The 24,855-nt window shown below is 44.8% G+C and overlaps 1 protein-coding gene across 2 annotated transcripts in view; it reads left to right on the top strand.

Annotated features, from left to right (window-relative positions):
* The window catches only part of LOC146178193 (cell adhesion molecule Dscam1-like), a 54,049-nt gene that overhangs the window by 23,362 nt on the left and 5,832 nt on the right, over positions 1 to 24,855 (top strand). The window contains exons 3-12 of one of the 2 annotated variants that reach the window (XM_084578007.1): positions 577 to 696; positions 8,655 to 8,822; positions 13,271 to 13,438; positions 16,237 to 16,384; positions 16,937 to 17,085; positions 18,658 to 18,780; positions 19,377 to 19,541; positions 19,721 to 19,791; positions 20,225 to 20,462; positions 24,343 to 24,441. In XM_084578007.1, the coding sequence (XP_084434133.1) occupies positions 577 to 696; positions 8,655 to 8,822; positions 13,271 to 13,438; positions 16,237 to 16,384; positions 16,937 to 17,085; positions 18,658 to 18,780; positions 19,377 to 19,541; positions 19,721 to 19,791; positions 20,225 to 20,462; positions 24,343 to 24,441 (1,449 nt within the window). The remainder of the gene's footprint in view (positions 1 to 576; positions 697 to 8,654; positions 8,823 to 13,270; positions 13,439 to 16,236; positions 16,385 to 16,936; positions 17,086 to 18,657; positions 18,781 to 19,376; positions 19,542 to 19,720; positions 19,792 to 20,224; positions 20,463 to 24,342; positions 24,442 to 24,855) is intronic. The other variant, XM_084578008.1, reaches the window with a different exon arrangement.

Genomic DNA, 24,855 nt, shown 5'->3' with positions numbered 1-24,855 from the left:
ATCTGACGCCTGTTATAAGCAATAAGGTGTTATTCAATTACATATGTTGATGAAAAGAAATGGTTGCGCCACATTCAAGAACGATGCCTCTCCTGCCTTTGGAAAAGTTGAACTCAATAGCAGCACCACGGATCCAACTGCTAACTGCTATAGCTCAGTACATGAAATCACGTAAAACGATCGTGCACAGGGTCACTGTTCAACATAACGTTTTTCCTTGCATCTATTTTTTTTTTTTCAATGGCAGAGTAAAGTATACTCTGTTATGACTCGAATCGACCTCCTTGACTTTATTTGGAGATATACTCCCCTCGAATAGAAAGCCGTACGATAAGACGTGGATACATCCCTTGGTAGAGCGCGCGTTCTTGAAGGTCTGCATATTGAAGAAATTCCGTAACTGTTCAGAGCGACTGAGTTCGAGGTTACTGGGTTGGCTGCACTGATTTTCCGATGCCTGAATGTGCAACTAGCGGTCGGAAGCGACATGCTAAATGCTCTTATGGAGTATCACTTCTCCAATACCGCGCTATAGCTGTGGCTCACTTCAGACCTTTCCTCTTCTGTGCCTTCCAGTGCCCCCCTTCTGGAAGAGTGAACCAGAGCCCGTGGAGGCGCTTCAGGGCGAACGCGCCTTGCTGTCCTGCAATGCCGGCGGCTACCCGGAGCCCCAGATGATCTGGAAGAGGCGACACGGTGAGTCTTTATCCGCTGGCTGAGTAGCTTTTCTTTCCTTTAGTTCGAGGGCTTTAATCGGTTCGCGACAAACGAAATACACATGCGCTGAGGACGGCCGGCTAACAGGTGGCCGATGGGAAATACAGTACAACGCTATTTTAGGTTTAACGGTTTCTTTCGCATGAACAGAACAGATAATGTGTGGGCTTAGCTAGCCAAAGGATCCCTCTATCTTGCACCGTCACGTTTGCTGCAGAGGTCGTGACGCCGCGAAAAATTGTTTGTTCGTTTTGCCGGAATGAATGTGATTGACTTCAAATCGCGCTAGATTGTATATGCATATGAAGCCCTCATTAAACAATTCTTACGAGATAATATATGAAAGAAAGAAGAAAAGAAACACGGAAATGTCACAGTTGTAATTATGGGCTGGTTTTGGGGCCCAGCCATATAGAATCCCGCATTGACCTAAAAGTCCTGAAAAAGTCTGCAACGCAGAAAATGTGCTTATCGACGGCCTAGTTGCACTTTCTTCCTGTTCTTTCCCAACCCTACCCGCCACTAAAAAAACTAGCTCAGCAATGGCGATGTGGATGTCGGATACTACACCGGATGTGGATACTATACGTTTAGTACGACCTTTTTAGGTTGCCTTACGGAGTTCCCTCTCTCTGTATTTCACGTGTGCCACAATTATGTCTCTGCCTATTCATGAACAAAAATACAGCGTAATGCCTCAAGTAATCGTGCTCTCTTCTTTAGAAGAAAAGCTTTGTGAGAAAGTAAAGGTCCATCATGGGAGTAGGGTGGGCGACACGACTCCGAAGTGAACTTTAATTCGTGCAACGATGCACACATCTACGTCAATGCGCCCCAGCACGACGCCGGCATGGACATGTGAATCGAGATATTTGAAGCTTTCAGCACATATTTTTTGCATTGTTTTTCCTCTGTATTCATCCTCCGGTTATGCAGCGGCGGCGGTATACAACTATATTGATGATGATGGTGGTGGTGGTGGATGGAGTTTAGGATTATGTTTTGCCATGAAGTGCCAAGAAAAGGCCAACTCGATGGAGTGAATCAGTTTCAGTCTCGTACCAGAAATGAATTTATTACGCAGAAACTATTCTAGAATGCTCAGTTCCTTTAGTGGTTCACAGGCAAGTGAAATGAAAGATAGAAGTTAAGAGACTGAACGCCAGGCTATTTAATGGATCGACGCTTGGTCTTCAGGTGGCCGAGAAAAAAAAAATCGCCGATAGAGAGAAGAAAACTTGCTCCACTCAAATCACAGACAAACGTCCGGAACTCCTTGCGCACAGTACACAAGATGAAATGTCACGGAGCGTCTCCACCCGTTTCACAAACGCCCTCAGCGATGTTGTGAGGAATAAGGAGACCACCCTTCTAACCTTTTAGCTTTAACATTTCCTTTACAGTGCGCACCTGTGACCTCTTTTCCCGCTAAGAGTGTCAGTGCCTCGGTGCTGAAATGCCTCCGACCGCAACGACGCAACGTATGACATTGACATGCCTGTTATCGACGCATGCACCAAGGCGCCGATACATGAGAGGCCCTACGAAAGTTTTTTTAAATGAAGAGAACAAACACAAATCACCGCACTTTCCAGCAGCACTAGTCACGACAATCGAAGCTGTTTAAAGTCTTGTGAACTATTTTGAATATACTCTTTTTTTTCTTATTCGATCAAGGTGCTGCACGCTCACTTTGCCGAGTGTGAGCAGCCTTCTTCAGAGCTCGGTAGCCTCGTAGAGGATATGCGAAATTTCGACTGTATACATATAAATGCATGCACCGAAGAACGCTTAGGTGGGGGCGATGAGAGATATACCAGGGACTGGGAGGATTCGAAGAGATCGCCTAATGTAGTGATAGCGAATATTTACTTTGTGCTCGAAATAGATAGCAGTGTGTCACTTCAGTAAAGAAGGCCTGGCGATCCGAAGTGCTCAGTATACGAGGTATACCATATAAGGTATACAATATAGGTATACCATATAAAGCGGTATGCCATCTCATTGAATAGGAACAACTTGTGGCAAGGAATCTATATCAGTGTGAATCTGAGGAAGACATTTCATAAACGCCTATAGTTGATCATCGATGAGCTTCGCGGGTCTGGATAGCCCCTGTCCAGGTGACAGATTAGCTGCGCGTTGTGTCCCTGGTGTAGGATGTCCTCAACCCCTAACACAATTCCTAAATTTAGCATATATCTTCTACATATCACTACTACAGAAAAGAGGGAGTAGGAGATGTTTTAAGTTTAACCCGACACCACTGCCTGAATTGAAAAGTTTAGCACGAAAAACACATGAAGAGGCGTTCACGTAGGGAAACCCAGCTGTTAACTGGTCCGCCCATACTGTGACGAGACAGAGAAGGTCTTACAAGAGGTCATGTTTCAAGGGCTTAACTGGTCACTTGATGTGATATCATTTCATGAAAAGGAGCGGCCTACAGGTTACAGGTCTTAACACCTGGCATCGTAAAATGCACAAAGCCGAGGTGTGGGGAGAATGTGTGTATAATAGATTTGAGGCTTAAAATAAAAATAGCGATGCGTTCAAGGTCAACCGCGCGAGGCCTATCTCCGCAACTTACAATCAGAGCTGCCAACTCAACGCCGAGCGGCAGTGAAGGAAGGATTTTCCCGCTCCGACCGAGCTCAGAGTGTCGTTCCGTGGCGATCGAATCACAGTAGGCGCAATGGTGAGAACACCCCAACCAACCCTGCAGTTCCAACCGTGTGTTCTCCCCAGAACGTCGGGAAGCTGCACTCTGCCACCTGCTGTTCCCTTCGCATTGTGTGACGTACGCCCAGGTCCTCTCCTGTGAATGCAACGTCCGAACGCACCAAGCTGCGCCGGGCGTCGTCTCATGCAAGGCGTAGCAGGCTTCCATTACACTTGCGCCAGAACCACCCAAAGTCGCAGCGCAGTGTCTCAGGAGGCAGATTAGATCTGAGGTGTCGCGCAAATAATCGGTGAACACGACGCTTCTGCAGCGTCCACGCGCTACCTGTTGCGGCACCCTCAACTGAGGCCTTCCTCTGCACGAAGGAAGGCTTCAGTTGCTGCTAAAACACCGATCGAGTATCCGCGGCCCCCGCTCCGCCAGGCCAACCTGGGTAGCATTGCCACCGGAAGCTGGAGCATGCACCCCTGCCGCCTCCCATCTACTACCGTGCCTGAATTCAGACCACCATGTATCTGGTACCGTTCAGATGTGTACAGGGGCCTTATATGGGGTTGAATTCCGATGTACAGCGACCGTGATAAAGGTGTCGCCAATTTTGCACCCCTTTTTACTTTTTCCACAATTTAAATTTCGTGCGAAAACTTGCAGACAAATCCATGTTACGTCTGGATTACGCTACTGTACGAATGCAGTATAATCTTCGAGGCCATCATTTTTTATCTGAAGCTTGTATTTCATATTCTTGCTAGCTGATTTGGACAGCGTGGTTAGTTTATTCCAGCCTCCTGCTTAGGCGGCATACAGGCAGGTAAGCTACACAATTGGCCACCATCGCGTTTACAAACATATAAGTATTTGCAACTCTGCAAACAATCAGAGTGACGCCTACTACACGGTTGTTCTCCCCCGCTTCGACGGCGGTATATGAGGGCGGGAGCACGATCTTTTGCGCGGCATTCTGATTGGCTCAGATTACTTTTGCCTTTTGTAGTGCTGCGGACAACTTGTGAAACGGAGTATAAATGGCGCTCGCGGACACCGGAAGCCGGACTTAAGGGAGCCTAGTGTTCCTACATGCATCAGCGCCGACGCCTGCGGGACGGCGCGGTTCACTTGCGTTCGCTTACGATGCCGTTTCAGGACTGCTTTTCATGTAGACAGCTGCCTATGATTTGGCCGGAATGCACGACTGTATTTGCGAGTAAATTCAGCGCACGCGGCAGCATGTTGTACTCTATTAAAATGTTGCGCGATCCAAGGAAACGCTGTAGTTTTCATTTCGTGCGCGTGTGTTGAACGTGTTACGAAACTCCTGAGAATAGAGCGCCATTTGGAGGTTCGTGATGATTCACAGCACACGTTTGCCATGGAATCTTAAAGCATAGCTTCGAAATGACCTAGCATATGCCGAAATTTTCTTCGAAGTACCGGCCAACAGTTAACGAATAGTCGCCCGGAAGGGTACTTTGAAATATTTGTTTGCGCGCCCTTATATGGACAGCGCTTCCACTTCATAACCTCAGCCGGTGGTGGCTTCCAAACACACGTATCGAGGTGCTATAAAAGCATCTCCTATGACATGACGCTTCATGCTTTCACGCTATATCTTCTGTGACATAACGTGAAAGGATGTATTCGGGTTTCATTCGTGAATGGACGACTGCGAAGTGCCTCTTAAAATTAGAAAGCTCCTTTCTAATCTTTCTTTTGCGTGTTACCTCTAGCTTCACCGTCATCTGTTCATAACAGTGCCACGGCATATCTTGCTTACGTCAGATATCAGTGTTGGACTATATCGGACGTTTATCGAGGTGAAGTGGGCTCCCACAAAAGCACATGCTTGCGTTGTCGTTATATATGTTAATACTTTTTCGTTTGCTGCTCTTTTTTCTTCTTCATGTCATCTTTGCAACGCTAATATGGTTCGCTTGCTCCGTCCTACATTCAGATACCCCTCATAAACCAAGGTGCTGCTGCGTGTCAGTTTTAGTTAGATGTACTATATATGAAGCGAGCCTACATAGCATCTCTATTTTAGGACCACCATTCTGGCAACGCTGCTTCTTTCGTGCTTATGAGTGCAGTGAGCGATTAAAAAGACGTGGGTACTCTTTATTATTATCCACTTCAGCACTTTATGTCGATCCAGACCTGTTCGCGGAGTACGGGCAAGGATTTATGGGCACTGGGCATGTGAAAATAAAAATATAAATGTGCATATTAAAGAACTCCAGGTTGTCGAAATTTCCGGAGTTCTCCACTACGGCGTCTCTCATAGGCTGAGTCGCTTTGGGACGTTATAAATCCTACAAACGAAAAATATAAATGCAAATAAAGATGTGTGGGCAATGGGGACGTAAATGTAAAAATGTAATCGTATATAGTACGTTTCACGCATAGAAAAATAACCTATCCTAGCTGTCCTAGCTGCTTAGGCCAGCTACTGCAGGATCAATACAGCAGAAGGAAAAGTTAGGACGACGTTCTAGCGTCTTAAGAATAGACGCGATTGCGTCCTTAGCCCCGCCCTTTCATTCCGGGAATTTTTCGGCATTGAGAGACTGACACAGAGTTTGTCACTTTTAAACATCATAAGTTGGTTTGGTATATGCGGAAAGGAAGGCTAAACATCTGTCCCACCTTTCGGTGGACATCTCGATGGACTGCATACAATTTCAAGTACACAAGTCGTTGGTTCGAATCCCTATCCCATACTAACCCCCAATTTGACGAGCAGGTGTATGCTCAATGGGGAGCGAAATGGTATGACACCATCCTGAATTCTGCATGCAGGACTCAGAAGATTGCAGAGTTCGACTTGCGTTGTGCTCCTTGCTTCGTCCTGTATGAGCATTGCTTCCACCATGAACATATAGAACATTTGCGTCATAGTTTTGACCCGAAGTACGTGAGCACTTTTTTTTACTCATTCCTCAATTCTGGGCTATTGCCACGGCAACGACGATGCCTATTCAACAGATCGAGGTGCATACGCTAATGGGTGATATATATCTTATTCATATTCGGTTTTGTTCGGCCTTCGTAAGTCGTCGCGTGCTCAAGCATAGCCCTAGTGATCCAAGCATTGTCGATGGCATAACTCGTAGTGAAGTAGTTAGAAAAGAGAGGCGTCCGTGTGCTGTGCGATGTCAGCGCACGTTAAAGATCCCCGAAATTACTCCGTAGCCCTCCACTACGGCTCCTCTTTCTCTCTTTCCACTTTCACTCCCACCTTCCTCCCTTCCCTTACGGCGCGGTTGAGGTGTCCACAGAAAACAAGTGAGACAGTTGCCGCGCCTTTTCCTTCCTATAAATCAATCAATCAGTAGTTAGAAACGCAAGTAATCATAAAGACTTCAATTTATTCTTAGCTTGGGGGCTAGTACCTATTACTATGGGTGCGTGAATAGTAGTTTTTTTCAAAACCAAATTGAATAGTAATGGCTAGCTTTGCTACTGAATCGTATAAGAATTGAACAGTGAAGGAGCGAATCCAATACGATTTTAATGTTGCTATTATTGTGAAGAGCTTATAGCTGATATTCAAGCAAAATAAATATTTATTCAAAGCAAAGAAGAGCTAGTGGCGGTGCTTTAACTGGTTGCGTTAAGGTTGTCGCCGTTGAAAAAAAAGAAAACTGTCTCCACTTGAGCAGGCACACAAAATGAAGCCAATCCATAGAAAAATTGCCTCTCGCTGCAGATGACGAGTGTGAAGAAACTAGAGACACAATTCAGTTAGTGAGAGAGGCCAGAATTGTGGTTATTGACCGAGAAGTTGAGCGTGAATTGAGGGCGTGCCATACCTGGCGAAACCTTATCGCGTCGCCCAGCCTTGAAGAAGACCATAGCATAAGCGCTATGAAGGCCACAGCCCCAATAGACTTGCGTTCCGGCGATGTACCTTCTTCGCCGCGTAGACTGATCGTGGCAGGACGCCGCGATCAAGGATTCGGAGTGGGTCCTGTCATTAAAGCCGTCGTTGAATAGCTTACATGAGCCTATTCTAGTCTCCGGCTAGTTATTTAAAAGCTACTGGAAATCTTGACAACTTTTTCGATTAATTTAGAATAATACTGAGCTCGCATTGTTTGATTCATTTGACGAATCGAATGAGGGGCATTCGATTAAGTATTCCAAACTTTTGAACATTCGAACATAGGGGACAGAACCGGAGACGGACTGGATTCTTTCAGCCATATATAGATAGGCGTCACGTCACGTCCCATTTAAAAAGCGCTTGAGAACGTGCCTCTCAAAAAAAAAAAAAAAGAGAGAGAAAATGAAGATAAAAATCATGAAGAGAAGAATCAAGGAAGGGCTGACGGGAGTAACGAATGTGAAGAGTGTGCTTCTTGTGGCGAAGGCACTCCCTCAGTTTCGTGTCAGGTTGCTTTATACTTGGCGCGCTGAGAGTCGGCGCGCGCGGGGTGGTTGAAGCCGCGCCCAGTTCCGGACATGCGTGTGCTTTCGGGTGCGCTGTCTCGGCTTCTCTTGTGCCGCTTGGATGTTCTTGAAGCAAGCCGCGCTTCTTGGTAAGAAGACGAACCCTTCGTCGTCGTCAACCGAGGGAGGAAACCGCTGCACGCGTTCGGCCTTGACCATCCTAAAAGATAGTCACAGCAGGAGATGGCTAGGGACACATATGCCCGACTACTCAGTTGAAAGAAGGCGAACAAACCAATTTGACAGGTAGAATTCCATGACGCGGTACTTCAATAGCACTACCGCTGCTGTGTAGGTGTGAAGAAATGTAAGTGAAGGGAAGAAAGCGGTGCCCTTGTTCAGAAAATAAAGCTGACCGCGAGGGGTTTCTGTGAAGTCAGAACAAGAAGCAAATATAAGGCTCTTTCTTTATGTTCTCTTTTCTGAGCACTCGCCTCTGCAACTTTTCTGTCTTTTATTTTACGCCGGAGACATGAAGTTAAGAGTATTAGCTATTGAACGAAACGGATTGATGGATGCAGAATAGCAGGCTAAACGTGATCGATTGCAACGCTTTAGAACTTTTTCGGTGACGGTGTTGCCCTATCTTGAGCAATCTGTGGAAAAAGATACATAACTCAGACGTCGTTAAAAGTGTTTCTTGCTCTTTTAATCTACGCAACTTCCACTGCTCGTCTACTTTCGTCTGCCGTTATATCCTTTTGCCTGTACTCGGCTGTTTGCCGCATGTTTGTGATCGATCAAGTGACATCATGATCAAGGCCCTTTAGAGCTCCGTATGGCTACCATTGAGGACCTTTTGCAGGTCGAGGGGATGAGACACTTCCTCCTCTCCAGAACCGCAGCATGCTCGTTTGTGCAACCGGTTACCGAGACTCACTCGACGAGCACGTCATCCGGCCACGGGATTTTGAGCGAGAAAATTCTAAGCTGGGCGCTGAGCTTCTAAAGAGACTTCACGCAAGGCACTCAGGTACGGCCGCTTGCGCGCTGCGAAGGAGAAATCACGAATGTGACATAGGTAGTTTTGTTCGTTTTTCTTTTTTATTCTCAATTCTTGCTGTTTTCACTGTCATAACTGTCACAAACACTGACTGCATCACGAATTCATTATTTCCACCTTTATGCGGCTTGGGCCAACAAGCAATATTTTGATGCACCTCCTGATATGTTTTTTTTTTTTTTTTTTAATTGGAACGCAGCTTATGGAAAACTGAAATGACGGAACGTCACAGTGAATCAGTTTTTTTTTTCTACAAAATCTCATTTCAGACAAATGATTGCTCAATTGAGGGAAGTGTATGACCACATTGATTTTGAACCACATTGATTTTGGCACTCTCTCTTGGTGAAGTGCTCTGCATTACTCCCTCTCACGTGCTCTGCTACTCTGTATTTTTGTAATGTCTTTCGTGGCGTTCTCTGTCAATAGTCTATTAAACATACCATATATTCAGCCTAATAACTACCATTTTTAAAATGAAAATTAGAGGGACACTTAAGCTCCGCCGTTAAGAGTACGACGCAATAGAGTTCCATAAACACGAACGATGTTTTTTCTTGACTTTTTTATGTGATGTTAGAAAGATAGTGAGAGACCGGAAAGCGTGGCGTGACATGGTCTTAGGGTCACGAAGAGTCGGACACGACTGAACGACTGAACTGAAACACGAACGATGTTTTTTCTTCACTTTTTTATTTTTATTTTTTCCTTAATTTTTATACATTTATATACATTAGCATCAGCAAACATTGGCTTCCCATTCTGAGCAAATTGACATCATTGAACTTCCCTTTTTCCAATTTTTTTCCTTTCTTTAATTCATCAATTAATCATTATTTACAACAATATCACTAGCTCATCCTTGCCCATCACACAGCAATAAAACATCAACCACTAGAACCAGAAATTATTATGACACGTTTTTGTTTTTTACGCAGCCCCCGGCTATTTCTGACGCGCGGGGCCGACTGCTACTAGTACTATTACGCCGACGGCTTTTTAATCGAGCTAGATGTATTACATAAAAAAAAAAGAGCCTTCTTGTGGGGGGTATGCCCGCCTCGAAATCCTTATGTCCTGGATTTGTTTCTTCATCTATACAAACTAAGCAGATTTGCTTTTTAGCTCAACTGCTTTCTTTTGGTTACAAGAAGCACCCTGATTAACTTCGTGTTTTCCTTAATATTTTTAATCTGTGAAGTCACGTTGGCCAGGAGGCCCTTCCGAATTTGGATCCTCTTGATTAACCTCCTGAATGATGACGTCACAGCCCTTCTTGACCAAACTCAGGATTTCGGAACCACATTTTCTGCGAATACGCTGCAGTATTTCGTATCTAATGAGGCGTATAAAGCTTTCGCCTTAAAGCGGGATGATGATGGCCATAGCCTCTCCTTATATTGCACGCAAATTGGAATATGCCGTGACGGCAGGTGGGAGCTCGAGCAGTAATTGAAATCAAATAGGCTTCATTGTACCGAGGGTTCACTGCTTGGTTGTTGCTATAAATAAGGAGCAGTCCAGCCGAATATTTAAGGTAGGATATAAAAATCAATTATGTGAAAAGAAAAAAATAAGAACAAAGTGCAGACTGTTGTTTTTGACATCGTTAATTGTTAAATGTTTGAATCTTCTAATAGATAATTTTAGTTTTCATGGACTCGATATTCCATTTGGGTATTACTCTTGTATCCGCGACTTCAAAAGCGCTTTTTTTTTTTTTAAATCCTTCATCAGGTCTTTTTTTTTTTTTTTTTGCGGGATTTGTGCCGTGGACGCGCTAACATGCCGTACCAACTAGTCCCAAGCGCTGCTTGGGAAGGAGGGAGTTTTCAGAGGCTGTATCTGCATTTTTAACGCTGTTGGGTCGGCTACGGCGGCCATCCGCGTGCGTTGGCGTTGTGAGCGAAAGGCGAGGACTAAGTGTACTACGTAGCATTGCCGCACATGATGTTTGGCAGAAGCTCCCAACTCGGTCCTCTCCTTTGATATGGGAGGGTGATATCAGAACCAGCCTGCCAGAACCGTTGCATTGTTACCCCTAGGACACGGATGCACATTCTTGGTTAGAGCGGTGCTGATAACCTACGCTATCGCGTCATATCCGTAAAGGCGATAAAGTTCCCCGGATTACTTTTTACGGGAAAAGAATTTCTGAACAGCTGTGCTACTTTCTCGCGGAAACTGTGAAGCGTAGGCAAACAAAATGTCCAATAGATGCCAATCAATGCAATGCAGGAGCACGACTAGCATTACCAGTTATAACGCAATTTGTAATGTTGAGGCTATGGAAAAACGTTAATCCTTGGAAGTTTAAATGAACTAAAAGGAAATAAAAGAACAATATCAGTTTTTTTTTTGCTTAAAACGCATATCTCTAGTCGTCGTCAAGTAATATAACCTTTTCTGCTCCTAAACACAGTTGCAAGACTCTGAACCCACCTTATTTTATATATGTATATATACATATAAAAACATATGTGAAAAAATGAAAGAAATATGAGTAGCACGAAACAAAATTTTACATATTGCGCTCGAACGCGAGCTGCATCAATTTAGAAGACTCCTGTTTAATTTCGTATGGATATACATAGTCTTTATTATGAATATTGTAGCATGCGCTGGCGACGAATTGACACGCAGGGGTGTCGGAAAAAAGAAGCGCGCTAGCTCCGAGAGAGCTCGAACCCTGTTTTTGGATCCTGAGCCTCTGGCGCAACTGCGAGTGTCCTCGTTTACGCGAGAATATTGTGCAGTCAGTGTCCAAGAACCATTCTTTCTGACTCTCACCCTTTCCTTAAACGAGCAGAAGTCAGGGGATAACAGCGCAGGCGAAAATGGTTGGTGACTGAACGGCGGCTTGGTAGTGGTAATCCGAATTTCCGACTATCGCTATTGGCTAACACGGCGATGCCAGATAAGCGATTTGTGAATTATGCCGTTAATTTTCGCATGCGTGTTGTGTAAGTTCTAACCACCTAAATGATTGCATCCTTCCTACGGGAAAGTAGGCAATAAACAAAATAATTACGATTATCCGTACTTTACATCCAAGAAGCAAACATGCCAATTGCTCTTCCGTGCTGATCACACGAGCGGCCGTTTTCCCACTTATTGTTTTTTCTTGCTGCTTACAATGGCCAATATGGCCGCTCGCTTAAACTCGCATCTTCGCTTCGGTCTTTAACTCGACCCTCCGTCTTTTCTTCCCACCCCACCGCCATGTTCTTTTTGCTAACCCTTTTCCGCCGGGAGACATCCGAGCTGCGTGGGAAGATTCTGCGTCGCTCCTCTAGTCTGTATACACGTGTTTGATGATGACATCGCAATGGGCTGCTCGTCGTAGAGGCGGCGATGTCCTTGGGAGAAAAAAAAAAAAAAAAAAAGAAAGTTGGCTGACGCCGGCGCCGCGTTGCGCAGTGGCTCGGTTTAAAATGACGGGGCCGCTAATACAACCACTATAGACACTATACACAGCGCGTACGTGTCACGTCATCCCGAAGCGCGTTCTGCCTTCTATATAATTGCGCATTGCGAAAATCTTCCTCCTCGATGTTTGCGCGCTCATTTGCGAAGTGGTCGTTTATGGCGCGGTCCGAAGTTGCGCGGCTTGCGTGTCGTTTTTCCTGGTTAACCCGGTCGCGTGTCAATTCCCACGCATTTATGCGGTTGTTGTTCGTCTTCCGTTCCATGATCACTCGTAGGAAGATGGGTGATGCCCGTACTTTCAGCTGTAATTTAGACTTCACGCCTTCTTGGCATTTTGTTTTTGGTTCTGTGCTATGAAAGTTTGTTCTGCATTCATGATCCTAGTGAGTTATGAAGCCATTCTTTATATATACACGTCTAAAAGGAGCTGAGAATATATTTACGTCTAGCAAACATTAAGCAAATCATTTTACAAAACTTGTTTTATTTTCTTTAGACTATATTGCCGCTAATAATCAGTGAAGTGACTTGAAAAATACTCCTCCTTACAGTACTAGCTAAGCATTTTGGAAAACGTTGCTATTTATTTTATGCGGTTTCAGAAGAACGTTATACAGTTCAGTAATGTCGAAATTCGAGCTAGTTGGTAGCGATCCATCTGAAACTGCGCACGAAAAACATGAGAACACAGAGAAGAGCAGGACGGACAATAGCGCTCTTGTCCGCCCTGCTTTGCTCTGTGTTTTCGTGTTTTTGTGCGCTGTTTCAGATGGAGAACGTTATCATGGGTAGCGTTGCCACAAATAGGTTTAATTATGTCTTCAGGAAGGCGATTAGAGAAAAATAAGAAAATAGGCTTGAATACATTTTTTTAGCTGCCATATTTTGCAGAGCACTTTAGTTTCCTGTTGATAAGTTTTAGCTGAAGCTGACGTGCACATATGCTGAAGCACTCAGCTCACTCCTCCCTCCTCACAAATACCTTGCAGCGGACGGTGCCGAGCGTGCCGTGGCGAAGAGTGACCGGGTGCGTGTCACCGAGAACGGTTCGCTGCAGCTGGACCCGGTGTTTCTTTCCGACCGAGGCTGGTACGTGTGCCAGGCGCACAACGGAGTTCCGCCAGACGTCCATCGGCCGGTGGCGCTCAAGGTGAGAGGTGAGTGCCGGGAGGAGAAATCAGAACATAGGCGCACATTTCATATCGACTTGCGTTGTAGGAGAAAAAAATAATTATATACAGGTAATTAACTACAGTTGCTGTCTCGTCTCCGAGAGGTGAACTCAAAAATGAACGGGTGAGCGCAGCTCCAAACTCTGGAGTGTTATGGAGAAGGGTGTAGCAAAGGAAAGAGAGAGGAGTTAACCAGGCCTTGCCAGAGTGCCAATCCTGCAAGTAGGGAAGGAAGATGAAGATATAATGCCACCACACATGCCAGCGTGCCGACGACGAAATGTCCACCGCTACGAGAGTGAACGCTCATAGCTGTATGCTCTGCGGCGCTGAGGTGTCCATCAGCTTGACCGCCGCCCTTTCACCAGTCGTCAGCAATTGGTGATCGTCTTTTGTCGACACTTGGCGAGAGCTAAACAGAATAAGCGCGGGGAAAGTTGATTCAGAAATTTCAGATCTGTGCAAAGAAGACAGAAGAAAAAGACACAAAGAGGGCGAACGTTCAACTGATTTTATTTAATGAAAACACGGTACATATAAGGGCCTTCAACATAGTAAAACAATGAGCAATCACAAAGGAATCGTGCACGAGGCAGTGACGAGAAAAATACCACTACCACCACGTGTGTAATAAGGCTGCTTAGGAGCCCGAATGTGGCAGTCTAAGGATTCAGTCTTTTTTCTTGGTGATCATAAAGATGAGGAGCTCACACAGTTGCCGCCTTTCTTGGCCATGTAGTATGCCTCGATAACTTCTCTTTCCGTTTCGGTTTCTGCTTTCTATCAAAATTTTGTCTTTTTTTCTACATAACATAAACAGCCATTTCTTTAACAGCTCTTGCAGTGTAAAGGGAGAAATCTGCCCAGACCGGTGCTAATGGATCGCTTATGCCCTAGAGCGCACTCATTAGAATAGCGCCAAGGCTCATCTATGTAGGGCAGACAGCATGACAGAGGTATCTCGTATACTGTAGACCACATTGAAGGCAGCATCTCGAGCTAGTTGGTTCATCACAGAGCAAAACAGCGCAAACTTCACAATGGACGGAGTAGGGCAGACGAGACACAGGCGCTGCGCCTGTGTCTCGTCTGCCCTTCTCTGTCCATTGTGAAGTTTGCGCTGTTTTGTTCTGCCACATTGAAGGCACATTTAGTGAACTTACTCTGATGGTTCTTTCTGTAAGAGTTGGAATCATTTTTAACGCGATAGAATTAAAGGCCCATTCACCGAAAATACGGCGTCGGCGTTAGTGGTGTAAGCGAAAAATAACGAGCATGCCGCTGGCAGCTGACATGGCCGCGCACTGAATAAACGGTAGGGTTGCCTGACGTTACGTTTGGCAGGAGCTGCCAACTCGGGCCTCTTCTTTCATATGGGAGGGGGATATCAGAATCAGCCTGGCAAGGCACTTGCACTCACGCTACCCCTATACGCCACACAGGCACGTTCATACGGCTTGGTTAGAGCGAGGCTTTATATGTGGGCTGGAAGCCTACGCTGTCGCGTCATGCCCTTAAAGGCGGAACTGAAGTGTGAACCATGCGTATTTTTGTTTTTTTTTTGCATTGACCAGTAGTAAACACACTGTTTTTTTTTTTTTTTTTTTTTTTTTTTGCAGCGCGCGTAAAACAAGCGACATGAATCATACCCTTATGCAACCTTCTTAAGAAAGGCAATGAAAATATGGCAGCACGAATGGTGGTCTTTGATCTAGCGCTGCTCTTTCCTTCCTAGGGTTTTGAGCTTTTGAAGCAAGCTTTCAGATTTGATGCGGATTAAGTGAAGTGGATAGCCAGCAGACAGTAGCCGTTCGACCTGACATGAAAAGATGATAATATGTGTGCATAATATTTCTGTGGGGCAGAGGGTCAGCCAGACATACCTTGTCTTATTATAGTTTTTAATATGCTCTCATATGATAGACTCAACTTTCGATTATAATACCCAACAAACGGGAAAACCGGCGAACTGTAATTTTAGGCCTAGAAACTGGCTGTGATTTTCTCTTTTTAACTCATGAGTAAACTTAAAGAATTGCCCCTCCGAGGAGAAGCAATTAAGAATATTAGTGACAGCACTGTCAAGGTCATTTCCATCAGACTTATTTAAGGATACTAAACAAAACTAGCGAGATACATGCATCACGTGTGCTAGAGACCATCAGTTATATTGCCTTCGTGTTACATGCCTTGCCCAAGCTCATTTCTTCTTGATTTTGACTAAGATTTCAGTAATTCGATTTTATTCTCCGACTGACTCTGCATGTTCTCTTTCTCTGAGCCTTACGACCACCACTTTACATTCCATAGCTCTACGTTGTCCTCAACTTAGGTAGAACCCTTTTTCTTAGCCGTCACGTTTCGGCCCGATGGGTGAGTCCAGATAAGATGCAGCTGTCATATAGTGTCCTCTAGAGGGAGGCTGATAAGCTAAGCTTTGGTTCTTGCCAAATGCGCTTCATCCGAATCTGATTCTTCTGGTTGTTTCATTTTCGTGTGTGTCCGGACGTGTGCCCTCTACCTGTCCTAAGTAGACGTATTGCCTTACCACTTCCAGTGCCTCGCTAACTATCGTAAACAGATGTTCCTTTTGCGAGGCCCTACCCCTAATTAGCCACAAAAAGCACAACAACGACGTTAAAATAGCTATATGTTAGGCTGTGCAGTAGGGTTTCTGGATCAATATTAGTAAATTTTATAGAAACAAACATGCACTCCAGTACTTGCCTATGTCTGGAATAACATCTTTTAACATTGATATTTTTTTCTTATTTTGTTTCCAGCGCCGCCCACAATCAATGTGAATGTGAAGACAGTCACAGTTCGCAGAGGGGAGACTGCCACGCTAGTCTGCAACGTCACGGGTGACCAACCAGTCATGGTCACGTGGACCAGGAACGACAAGAGTGACCCTCTCATCGAAACAGTGGGGTGAGGATCAAGGCACACATGTTTCTAGTTGGCTTCTTAAGAAAGTACCTTATATGTCATCCGAAAAAAAAAAAAAAACATGTTGAGGGCGGAAATAGTAATTCAGAACTGGGCACTGACGCAAAGCGTTCAACGTCGGCCGATTGGTCTGGGCATGAGTAATATGAGAGTTAGGGCATATTTGACAAAGGTCAATAAATGATTTTCGGTCTGTGGAGTCATGCCTTTCTGTGACAAAACAGTTTTACAACAAAATAATGGATGTGATGAAGAAATTCTCTTGTAGAAGCCCACCTATTTGATATCTCGATTTTACGAAGGAGAGTTTTCCCACAATGGGATATAACAAACCTGCAGTGAACAGCGCTTGGGAAATGTGCCCTTGACAGGTATCGCCGTAGCACTGTTTTGTCTGTATACTAATAAAGACTATGTTGGTAAGAGTACGATTTGGATATTAAACTTGACCAACGCCCTTGCCAGTATGTACGTCTTACGGTCGAACCTGAATAGGGATGCATACAGTAGTCCTGGCGTTTCACACGCTCGCAGGCGCGAAATCTACAGGGCGGCCTCGGAGGAGTGGGCTGCCTCCACGCTGGTGCTCAAGGAGGTGGATAGCCTGGCCGCCGCCTCATACACGTGCACGGCCGTCAACCCGCACGGCGCCGACAGGGCAGTGTTCGCCGTCAACGTGCTCTGTACGTCGCACCTGAACGTTGGCATTGTACAATATTGTTTAACCGTGTAATACCCAGGCGCTGAAAATGTCGGGTACAAACTATGAGCTTCAAGCATTTCGTTATTACTCTTCCTTTCATCTCATTGTGCAATCGTAAAAAAAAAAAAGCAAGAAGAATCTGGGAGATTTATTAAGGGAATGAAAACTACGGCGCTACTAAACTTTGTTACTTTCAATGATATGTGAACCCCCCAAAGACGATAAACCAACGTCAGTATACGCACGCGAATACAGAAAAATCCGAATTCAATACTCTTTCATCATCTGCCATTGCCGCTGTACGATCGAAGATATTTTGGGTTCTTCTGACGCTAGGGCTCCGTAATGAATTTATGTTTGAAAAAACCTGCCTCATCTTGCCACGCGACACTTCGACCTTGCGTTGATGAATATGTAAAAAAAAAAAAAAAGTTTTTTTTTTTAAAGAATGTTAGCCATTCATGAAGTTGTGCGAACATAAATATTTTTGTTTCACATTTTTATACTTCGTACCACTGGTGGGTATTACAGGGCTACGGCAATTGAGTGGACAAGTGTAGGGAAATGAAATGAATATGAATAAGAGCATGAATGCAAAGGAAGCCAATCGTCAATAAAAGCTAGGGTTAATTTCACCTTTTTCGTCCGCCCTATGCGGCTGATCATGAACAACAACTTTCTGCTGGAAGCCTATTTACAGCCACTGCGGCACTTGTCAATCTGTGTTTTCGAGCGCACATGTGCCATAGCACTGAAGACAAACTGAGGTCAGCGTGCACTAGTTGTGTATCCCTTTGAAATAACGGCGACACTAATCTCACCGGAAACTGGGTTTTATGAGCAAGAAAACGCCAATAACGAATTGCAGGTGTCACCACCACCGGCAGATATTCCTTAAGTGATATATAGACCGCATGCTTCGGCACCGGTTTTTCAGCGCGGATCTTGGAGGCTGAGCTACAACGCCACCCCCCCCCCCCCCCTCCCCGCCCGAAGAAAAAAATAATCGGGGAAAATCATTCGAGAAAATTGCAAAATTCGAATATTTTCATTCCTACAAATGCGTAGCTTGCTGCAGAACAAAGGTCAACACAACCGGAAAGCTGTACAGAATAAATTTTTTACTTCTGAGCATAACTAGATGCAGTTTTGATCGGTGACTCTTTGATTAAGAAATGTGAGTTATCAACCTTAAGTGAAAGTAAGCACGAACTAACAGCGCAGGCAACAAATCGTAAGAGCACGGAATAGATAGGCGCAGCACCAGCGCTCCGTCTTTTTTTACGCTTCATTCTTGCGCTCTTATTTCCTTACCTTTTATAATGTGCCAGGCAGTAGAAATTTGCACATTATTTAATGAAAGGACTTCATAATTTTTGATACATTATCTGAACATCAGCGAGACCCTGCATATATATATTTTTAAAGACACCTGTTATAGTCTATCCCAAAGAGGAAGCCAACTGCCTCACGTATCCTATTTCTGCAAGGGCTCTCTAATAGATGGTACCTGGAGTAAAAATTTTCCCTCATTTTCGTCCTTTACCTGCAGTCCCACCTCCGGCGCCTCACAACTTCAAGACCACTGAAATTGGCACCAGATTCGCGCACGTGGAGTGGTCGCATTCCAGCAGCAACGTCACTCGATACGTTGTCCGCCACTGGAAGCTCACAGGTGACTTGAAAACCTCAGTGCTTGCTTTGAAGAACTGCGGTAAAGGGAAATATATTGTGCAGCTGATGTAATCACTCTTGATCGGGCTCGATAATGGCCTGCTGTTGTTCACACACAATAAAATCCTTGAGACATTTAAGACTACTTAAGAGCGATAAGGTGAAAGCCTTTGGGGCTATTTATACTGTAGTTTCTTCCGTGCCGCGGTAGGAGTTCGATTCTCGGTGAATGATAATTTTATTCTTAAAGATTAAATGAGTGCACAATTTCTTCGGACAGATCTTGCGAGCACTCATGAGGCAAAAAAGACTTTCGCAAAAAAGACAAGAACGCACCGTCAGCCACACCCGGTTGATGACCCCGGAGTGCGTTATACAATCCACATCATCTTAGACATTATGAGTCTGCACCGAGTGGAGGGAAGAATAGTTCAGCCTTAACTCCCAAATTCTCAATAAGTGCGATATTTTCTTTGCCATACAAATGACAGCGGAAGGACAGGAAGGGAAGGTAGCGAATTTCACAGAGAACAGAAAGATTTGATTGAGTTGCTGAGAATTTTCCTCTAAGACGTACGAATTTGCCGCGAGATGCAGGCGTGGACAAAGTCCTGAACGAGCAGACGGTTCCCGGCGCGTTCCACTCGGCGCTACTGATGAACCTTCGGCCTGGTTCCCAGTACAAGGCGTTCGTGGTAGCCGAGAACACCGTGGGGCAGAGTCCACAGTCAAACTCCGCCATCTTTCACACGGCCGAGGAAGGTACGATTTAATTTTCATTTACGACTCGTTTTATCGTATATATATTAAAATAGCGCGAATGTTCGTCCTAGATATAGCCCTATATATCTTTGCTGCTACTTATTCTTCATTGAATAATTTATTACAAGCTCAGTCTTCAGCCGTTGCTCACTTTGTCATCGTATTCCTTTTTATTTCAGCCCCTGAGGCATCTCCTACCGACGTCGACTGCGAACCTGTGAACGCTTCGAGCATTGAGCTCTCCTGGAAAGTAAGCCGCTGGTTTTTTAGCCAGTAATATACGGTTGGCCTAAGTGGCAAATCAAGTTTTTGCTTAAAGGCGGTGGCATGTACTACAGGCAGCACAGCACACGAGATTATTCCTCACGCGCATTCTTTGCTGCCGTGTACTGCTCTGGGAAGTATTTGGCTAACGGTAGCTAGATATCAGATGTAAAGAAGTAGTCTAGTCCTCTCACGTTCTTTGTCGACAGCTTGTCACAATTATTTTGCAGTCACGGGTCGGTACTTTCACTTCTATTAATGTCAGGCTGCTGGGTGAGGAGGCAGAACTATAATAACTTTTTTTTCTGAGCATAAGCATCCCGTAAAACTTTGCTGCCGAGTGAAGACATGCGTGTGCGTATAGTGCCTGAAAGGGTTGCATGTATTGCATGTCTGACACATGCACACGCGACTCGCAGTCGCCGACGGAGGACCAATGGAATGGCGTGGCCAAGGGCTTCTACGTGGGCCTCAAGCAGGCCAACCACGCCACACCGTACGTGTACGAGATGGTGCCCTTCGACGGCGACGACGTGCTGCGGCGAGTCTTCTCCCGCTTGGCGTCGGCAACGGTCTACAGCTTCGTGGTGAGGGCCTTCAACGCGGCCGGTTCGGGACCGGCCACCCGGGAACTGCGCTGCACCACTCTGACCGGAGGCGAGTGATGGCCCGCCTACCTTCGGTCTCGGTTCCTTCGTTTTTGTATTTGTTAGTCCGGGATGCAGCAAAGCTTGTAGTATAGCTTGAACTGGAGCTTCGTTCACAGTGCTTTATATATGTGTACTATCGCGAGAAAACTTAAAAGATCCTCTTCCAAGTTTCGAACCATGCTGTCTTTCGTGGGGGCGCCACGAGACGTTACGCTATGCTAGCTCACATCTGGTGCATAGTAGATATGACGCCCACATGAAGTGCGGCATGGCTCTAAACTTGGAGTGAGATCTCGTACGTTCGCTCCCGATAGTAGATGGATCACAAGGCGTCGTCTGCCACAAATTCACCTTGCGAATAAGGTCAAGCAAAGCCATTTTTCTTGTATCGAAAGACACGAAAATGCATGGTGATCATGGTCTTATAAATATTGTCACGAAGACAGGGATTATGGGAAACGGCAACAGGGGCAGAGATACACAGTCAAGACAGGGATTCACGGGAAACGGTAACATAGGGACACAGGCTCAAGAGTCCACAGTCCTAGCTAGCCGAAGCGCGCGAGAGTCTACAACTTCCTCGTCTTTCAAGCGCTACCTCAAACCGCCAGGTGGCATTATAAATGTAAATGGATTATCGGAAAGGACACCTCCGCGGACGCAGGAACCGCGCCATAAGACCAAGAAGAAAGGTGGGAGGGAAAGAAGAGAGAAAGGGGTGTTGAATTATTTCGTACTCGGGGATCTTTAACGTGCGCTGACATCGCACAGTACATGACACCTTCGCGTTTCAGTTTCATTGAAACGTGGCCGCCGCGGTCGGGTTCGATCCCTGGCACTCCGGTTCAGCAGCAGAGCGCCTTAATCACTGAGCCGCCGCGGCGGGTGCATTTGAGCTTGATTTTCGCGCAGGCAGTCCGCTTCATTGGTAGTTATTTATTTATTTATTTATTTATTTATTTATTTATACTGTAAGCCTTTCAACAGGCTCAGACAGGAGTGGGTAAAAAAGTCATAATTTTACAGACGGTTTACAATACATCTTAGAATACAAAACAAAAGAGAAGAAAACAACGGAATAACAAGGAACATTAAGTATTTCTCTTAATACCAACGATATATGCACATGAAACACCCTCAACACACTCCATGATTTGTTAGAGCCATCCGCATAAATGCCTCTGCTCACATGGTTGCAGTTTGCTGGGCAAAAAATATTTCCACCTTGGTATTGAATGCCTCTGCAGATGTGGAGGAGGCAATGTCGAGTGGCAGATTATTCCAGGCTTCTATGATGGACGGAAAAAAGGAATGTTTAAACGTGTTACAGTGGGTGATAAATGGCCTGATCGTCCCGTCATGGTTTGTTGTTGCTGAAGGTTTGTATGGTGGTATTAAGTATTCTTGTTTGTTGATATTAATACAGTCATGATAGAGAAGGTAAAACATTTTAAAGAAGCACTGTGTCGCCGGCTGTTCAAAGTTTGGACGCCTGCTCTGTTACGCAGCGCGGTTGCCGAGACATGCCGCGAGTACTGCGAAAAAATAAACCGAAGGGCTTTGTTTTGCATCGCTTCTAATAGATTGTTAAGGTGCACTTGATGCGGATTCCAAATTATACTGCCGTACTCAAGGATTGGTCGTATGAGGGACTTATAACTTGCTAGCTTTACTTTAGCTGGCGCTCGTGCAAGTTTCCTCCGAAGGAATGCGAGCTGTCTATACGCCTTAATGCATGTTTTATTGATGTTTACATCCCATTTCAATGTGTTTGTGATGGTAATCCCGAAATATTTAACTGTGTCGACTTGTGCTACTTGTACTCCCACTAGATCATAAGTAAACTTTAAGGGCACCCGTTTTCGGGTTATACTCATGGAAGCGGTTTTTTTTTTCATTTTTATTTCCATTCTCCATTCTTAGCACCACATGGAAATGTTAGTTAAGGAAGAATTTAGGCGTATCTGGTCGTTAATAGCGCGCACTGGTGTGTAGATGACGCAGTCATCTGCAAACATCCTTACAATTATATTAGGTTCGACATGAGAATTAATTTTATTAACAAATATTAAGAAGAGAATGGGACTCAGCACTGACCCCTGTGGAATTCCGGAGTAGACATCTAATTCTTCAGGTTCACATTCACCTATTTTAACATAATGTGTGCGGTTTGAAAGATACGCAGCTATCCAGTCTATTACGTAAGGGTCGATACCTGTAGCCTTTAGCCTGTTAGTTTCGAATGGGGCACCCTGTCAAAGGCCTTGGCGTGACGTCTGGAGTTAATTACTGTAGCAAAGTCATGCGTTATTTCGAGAAGTTGGGTTACCGTAGAAAGACCTTTGCGAAAACCATGCTGTTTGGAGTAAAGTAGATTGTTGTCCTCTAAGTAGGTGGTATCTGCTTTGCATATTATATGCTCCATCATTTTACAGATGTAACTAGTAAAAGATATCGGCCTGTAATTGTTAACATGTAGTTTGTTGCCTCCTTTGTGGATGGGAAGAACTTTTGTACGGAGCCAGTCGGTTGGCAGCGTGGCTGTTTGGAGTGACGCTGTGAAAATTGTATGAAGAAAAGGCCTTAACTGCTCAGCGTAACGACGGAGGAAAGCATTTGAAATGTCGTCGGGACCTGGCGATTTTTTGCAGCAGCAAGTTGTAGCAGCAAGTTAAATATCCCTTGCAGAGTTATTTCTACTGGAGGCATCGATAGTGCAAGATCTTTCACAGGTTCACGTCCTGCAATTGCTGGAGTACATGTAAAAACGGACTGAAAATATCTATTAAATGTGTTGGCGACCGTACGTGCCTCGTCGATTTCAGTTCCATTAAGCTCAATCTGTGTCACTTTGTTTTCAGACCTAGATAGGTAGCACCAAAATTTTTGTGGGGCCTGTGACATAAAAGTTACAAGTGTCGTTGAAAAGAAAACGTTTCTTGCCTGTCGGATAGCAGCTCTCAGCTGCTCAGAAATCTGACGAATATTTTCAGGATTGCGTTTTTTCTTTCGCATCCTTTGCAGCTTCCTTTTTAGGTGAATCGCGCTACGCGTGACCCATGGGTTTGTACGTTTTGTACGTTTTAATCTGGCGGGAACGACCTTTCTTTCACAGTGAGCTATTATGTCTTTTAGTTTCAGCCATAGATCGTTAACTGTGCCGTGCGTCTCAATAGAGAAATTTTCCAAACAGTTTTCAAGGTAATCAATAATGCTAACATCATCAGCTTTATTATAATCTTTAACTGCTAGACGCGATTCCGGGGCCGCGCCTCTGAAATAAATATTCGCGCTAGAAACTGTTATCAGCATCAGCGTATGGTCCGAAATGCCTTCTTCTAGCTTGACATCGGCTGTTAAGTTGTTGGAAATAAAAGCAAGGTCTAATATTGAATGTGCCTGCCCTTTAACGCGCGTAGGATCTGTGACAAGTTAAAGTAACGAAAAACTAAACGCCATGTTCAAGAGCAGCTCAGAGCTACTAACATCTCCACTACCGATTGACAACGCACTCCAATCAATAGTAGGCAAATTAAAATCACCAATAAGAATTAGCTTGGAACAATCTTGAAATAACGTTTTGTTGGGCTAGTGGGTGGCAGTTCATTGCAAGTTCAAAGCGCGAAAACACACACGGACACAAGAAAGGTAACGGGACACCCCGTTACCTTTCTTGTGTCCGTGTGTGTTTTTGCGCCTTGAACTTACGAAGGTAGTGAGTTTGTTGGTCACTGGACATATTATGACATCGAATGGTAACCAAATCGGGCACGGTGTGCCGTTTGGTTTGCTTGATTTGCTAGGAATTAAAAAAAAACACAAAACAACGCTGTAATTTCCCATTACAGCATGCAACGATTCTTGACGACTTCCTTGCGCGCACGCAGATCCACCTCCGGCGCCAACTCTTTATCTAGTCAAGACAGAGGAGTCCATGGTCACTCTGAGCTGGAAGATACCCAAGGTCCACAACGCCACGATTCTCCGTAAGAGACCTTTGTCCAGTAAATTGCGCTGTCCCACTTTCCAAGCAGGGTTTATGAAAGAGGATTTGCTTAGTGCAATTCTTAGCAAATATCACGGAAGAAAGAAATAGCTTCGACCGACGGGCGTTCAACAAATTCTGACAGATCAAAATGGAAGCAGTTGTAAGAACAACTTAATCTAGTTCCAGTGGATGTGCCAAAAATTATGGCCGCTTTCAACCTACTCACGAATATCTGTTGACGAAAGTATGAAATGATAAGTATTTCAAAATCTCGATAGTAAATAAACATAGCTGCATAGCAACAGGCAGATGTGAGAATTATGTGCGCTGCAATAATATACAGTGATTTAAACAGGTAAGGACCAACTTCCTATTTTTGATTCCACACTGCGTCAATATTTCGTAATGAGGT

The sequence above is a fragment of the Amblyomma maculatum genome, chromosome 9 (assembly GCF_055883805.1).
Source record: "Amblyomma maculatum isolate TAMU_Amacu chromosome 9, ASM5588380v1, whole genome shotgun sequence".
Classification (NCBI taxonomy): domain Eukaryota; kingdom Metazoa; phylum Arthropoda; class Arachnida; order Ixodida; family Ixodidae; genus Amblyomma; species Amblyomma maculatum.
Note: the sequence above shows the minus strand (reverse complement) of the source record. Positions and strands in the feature narration are given on the sequence as shown.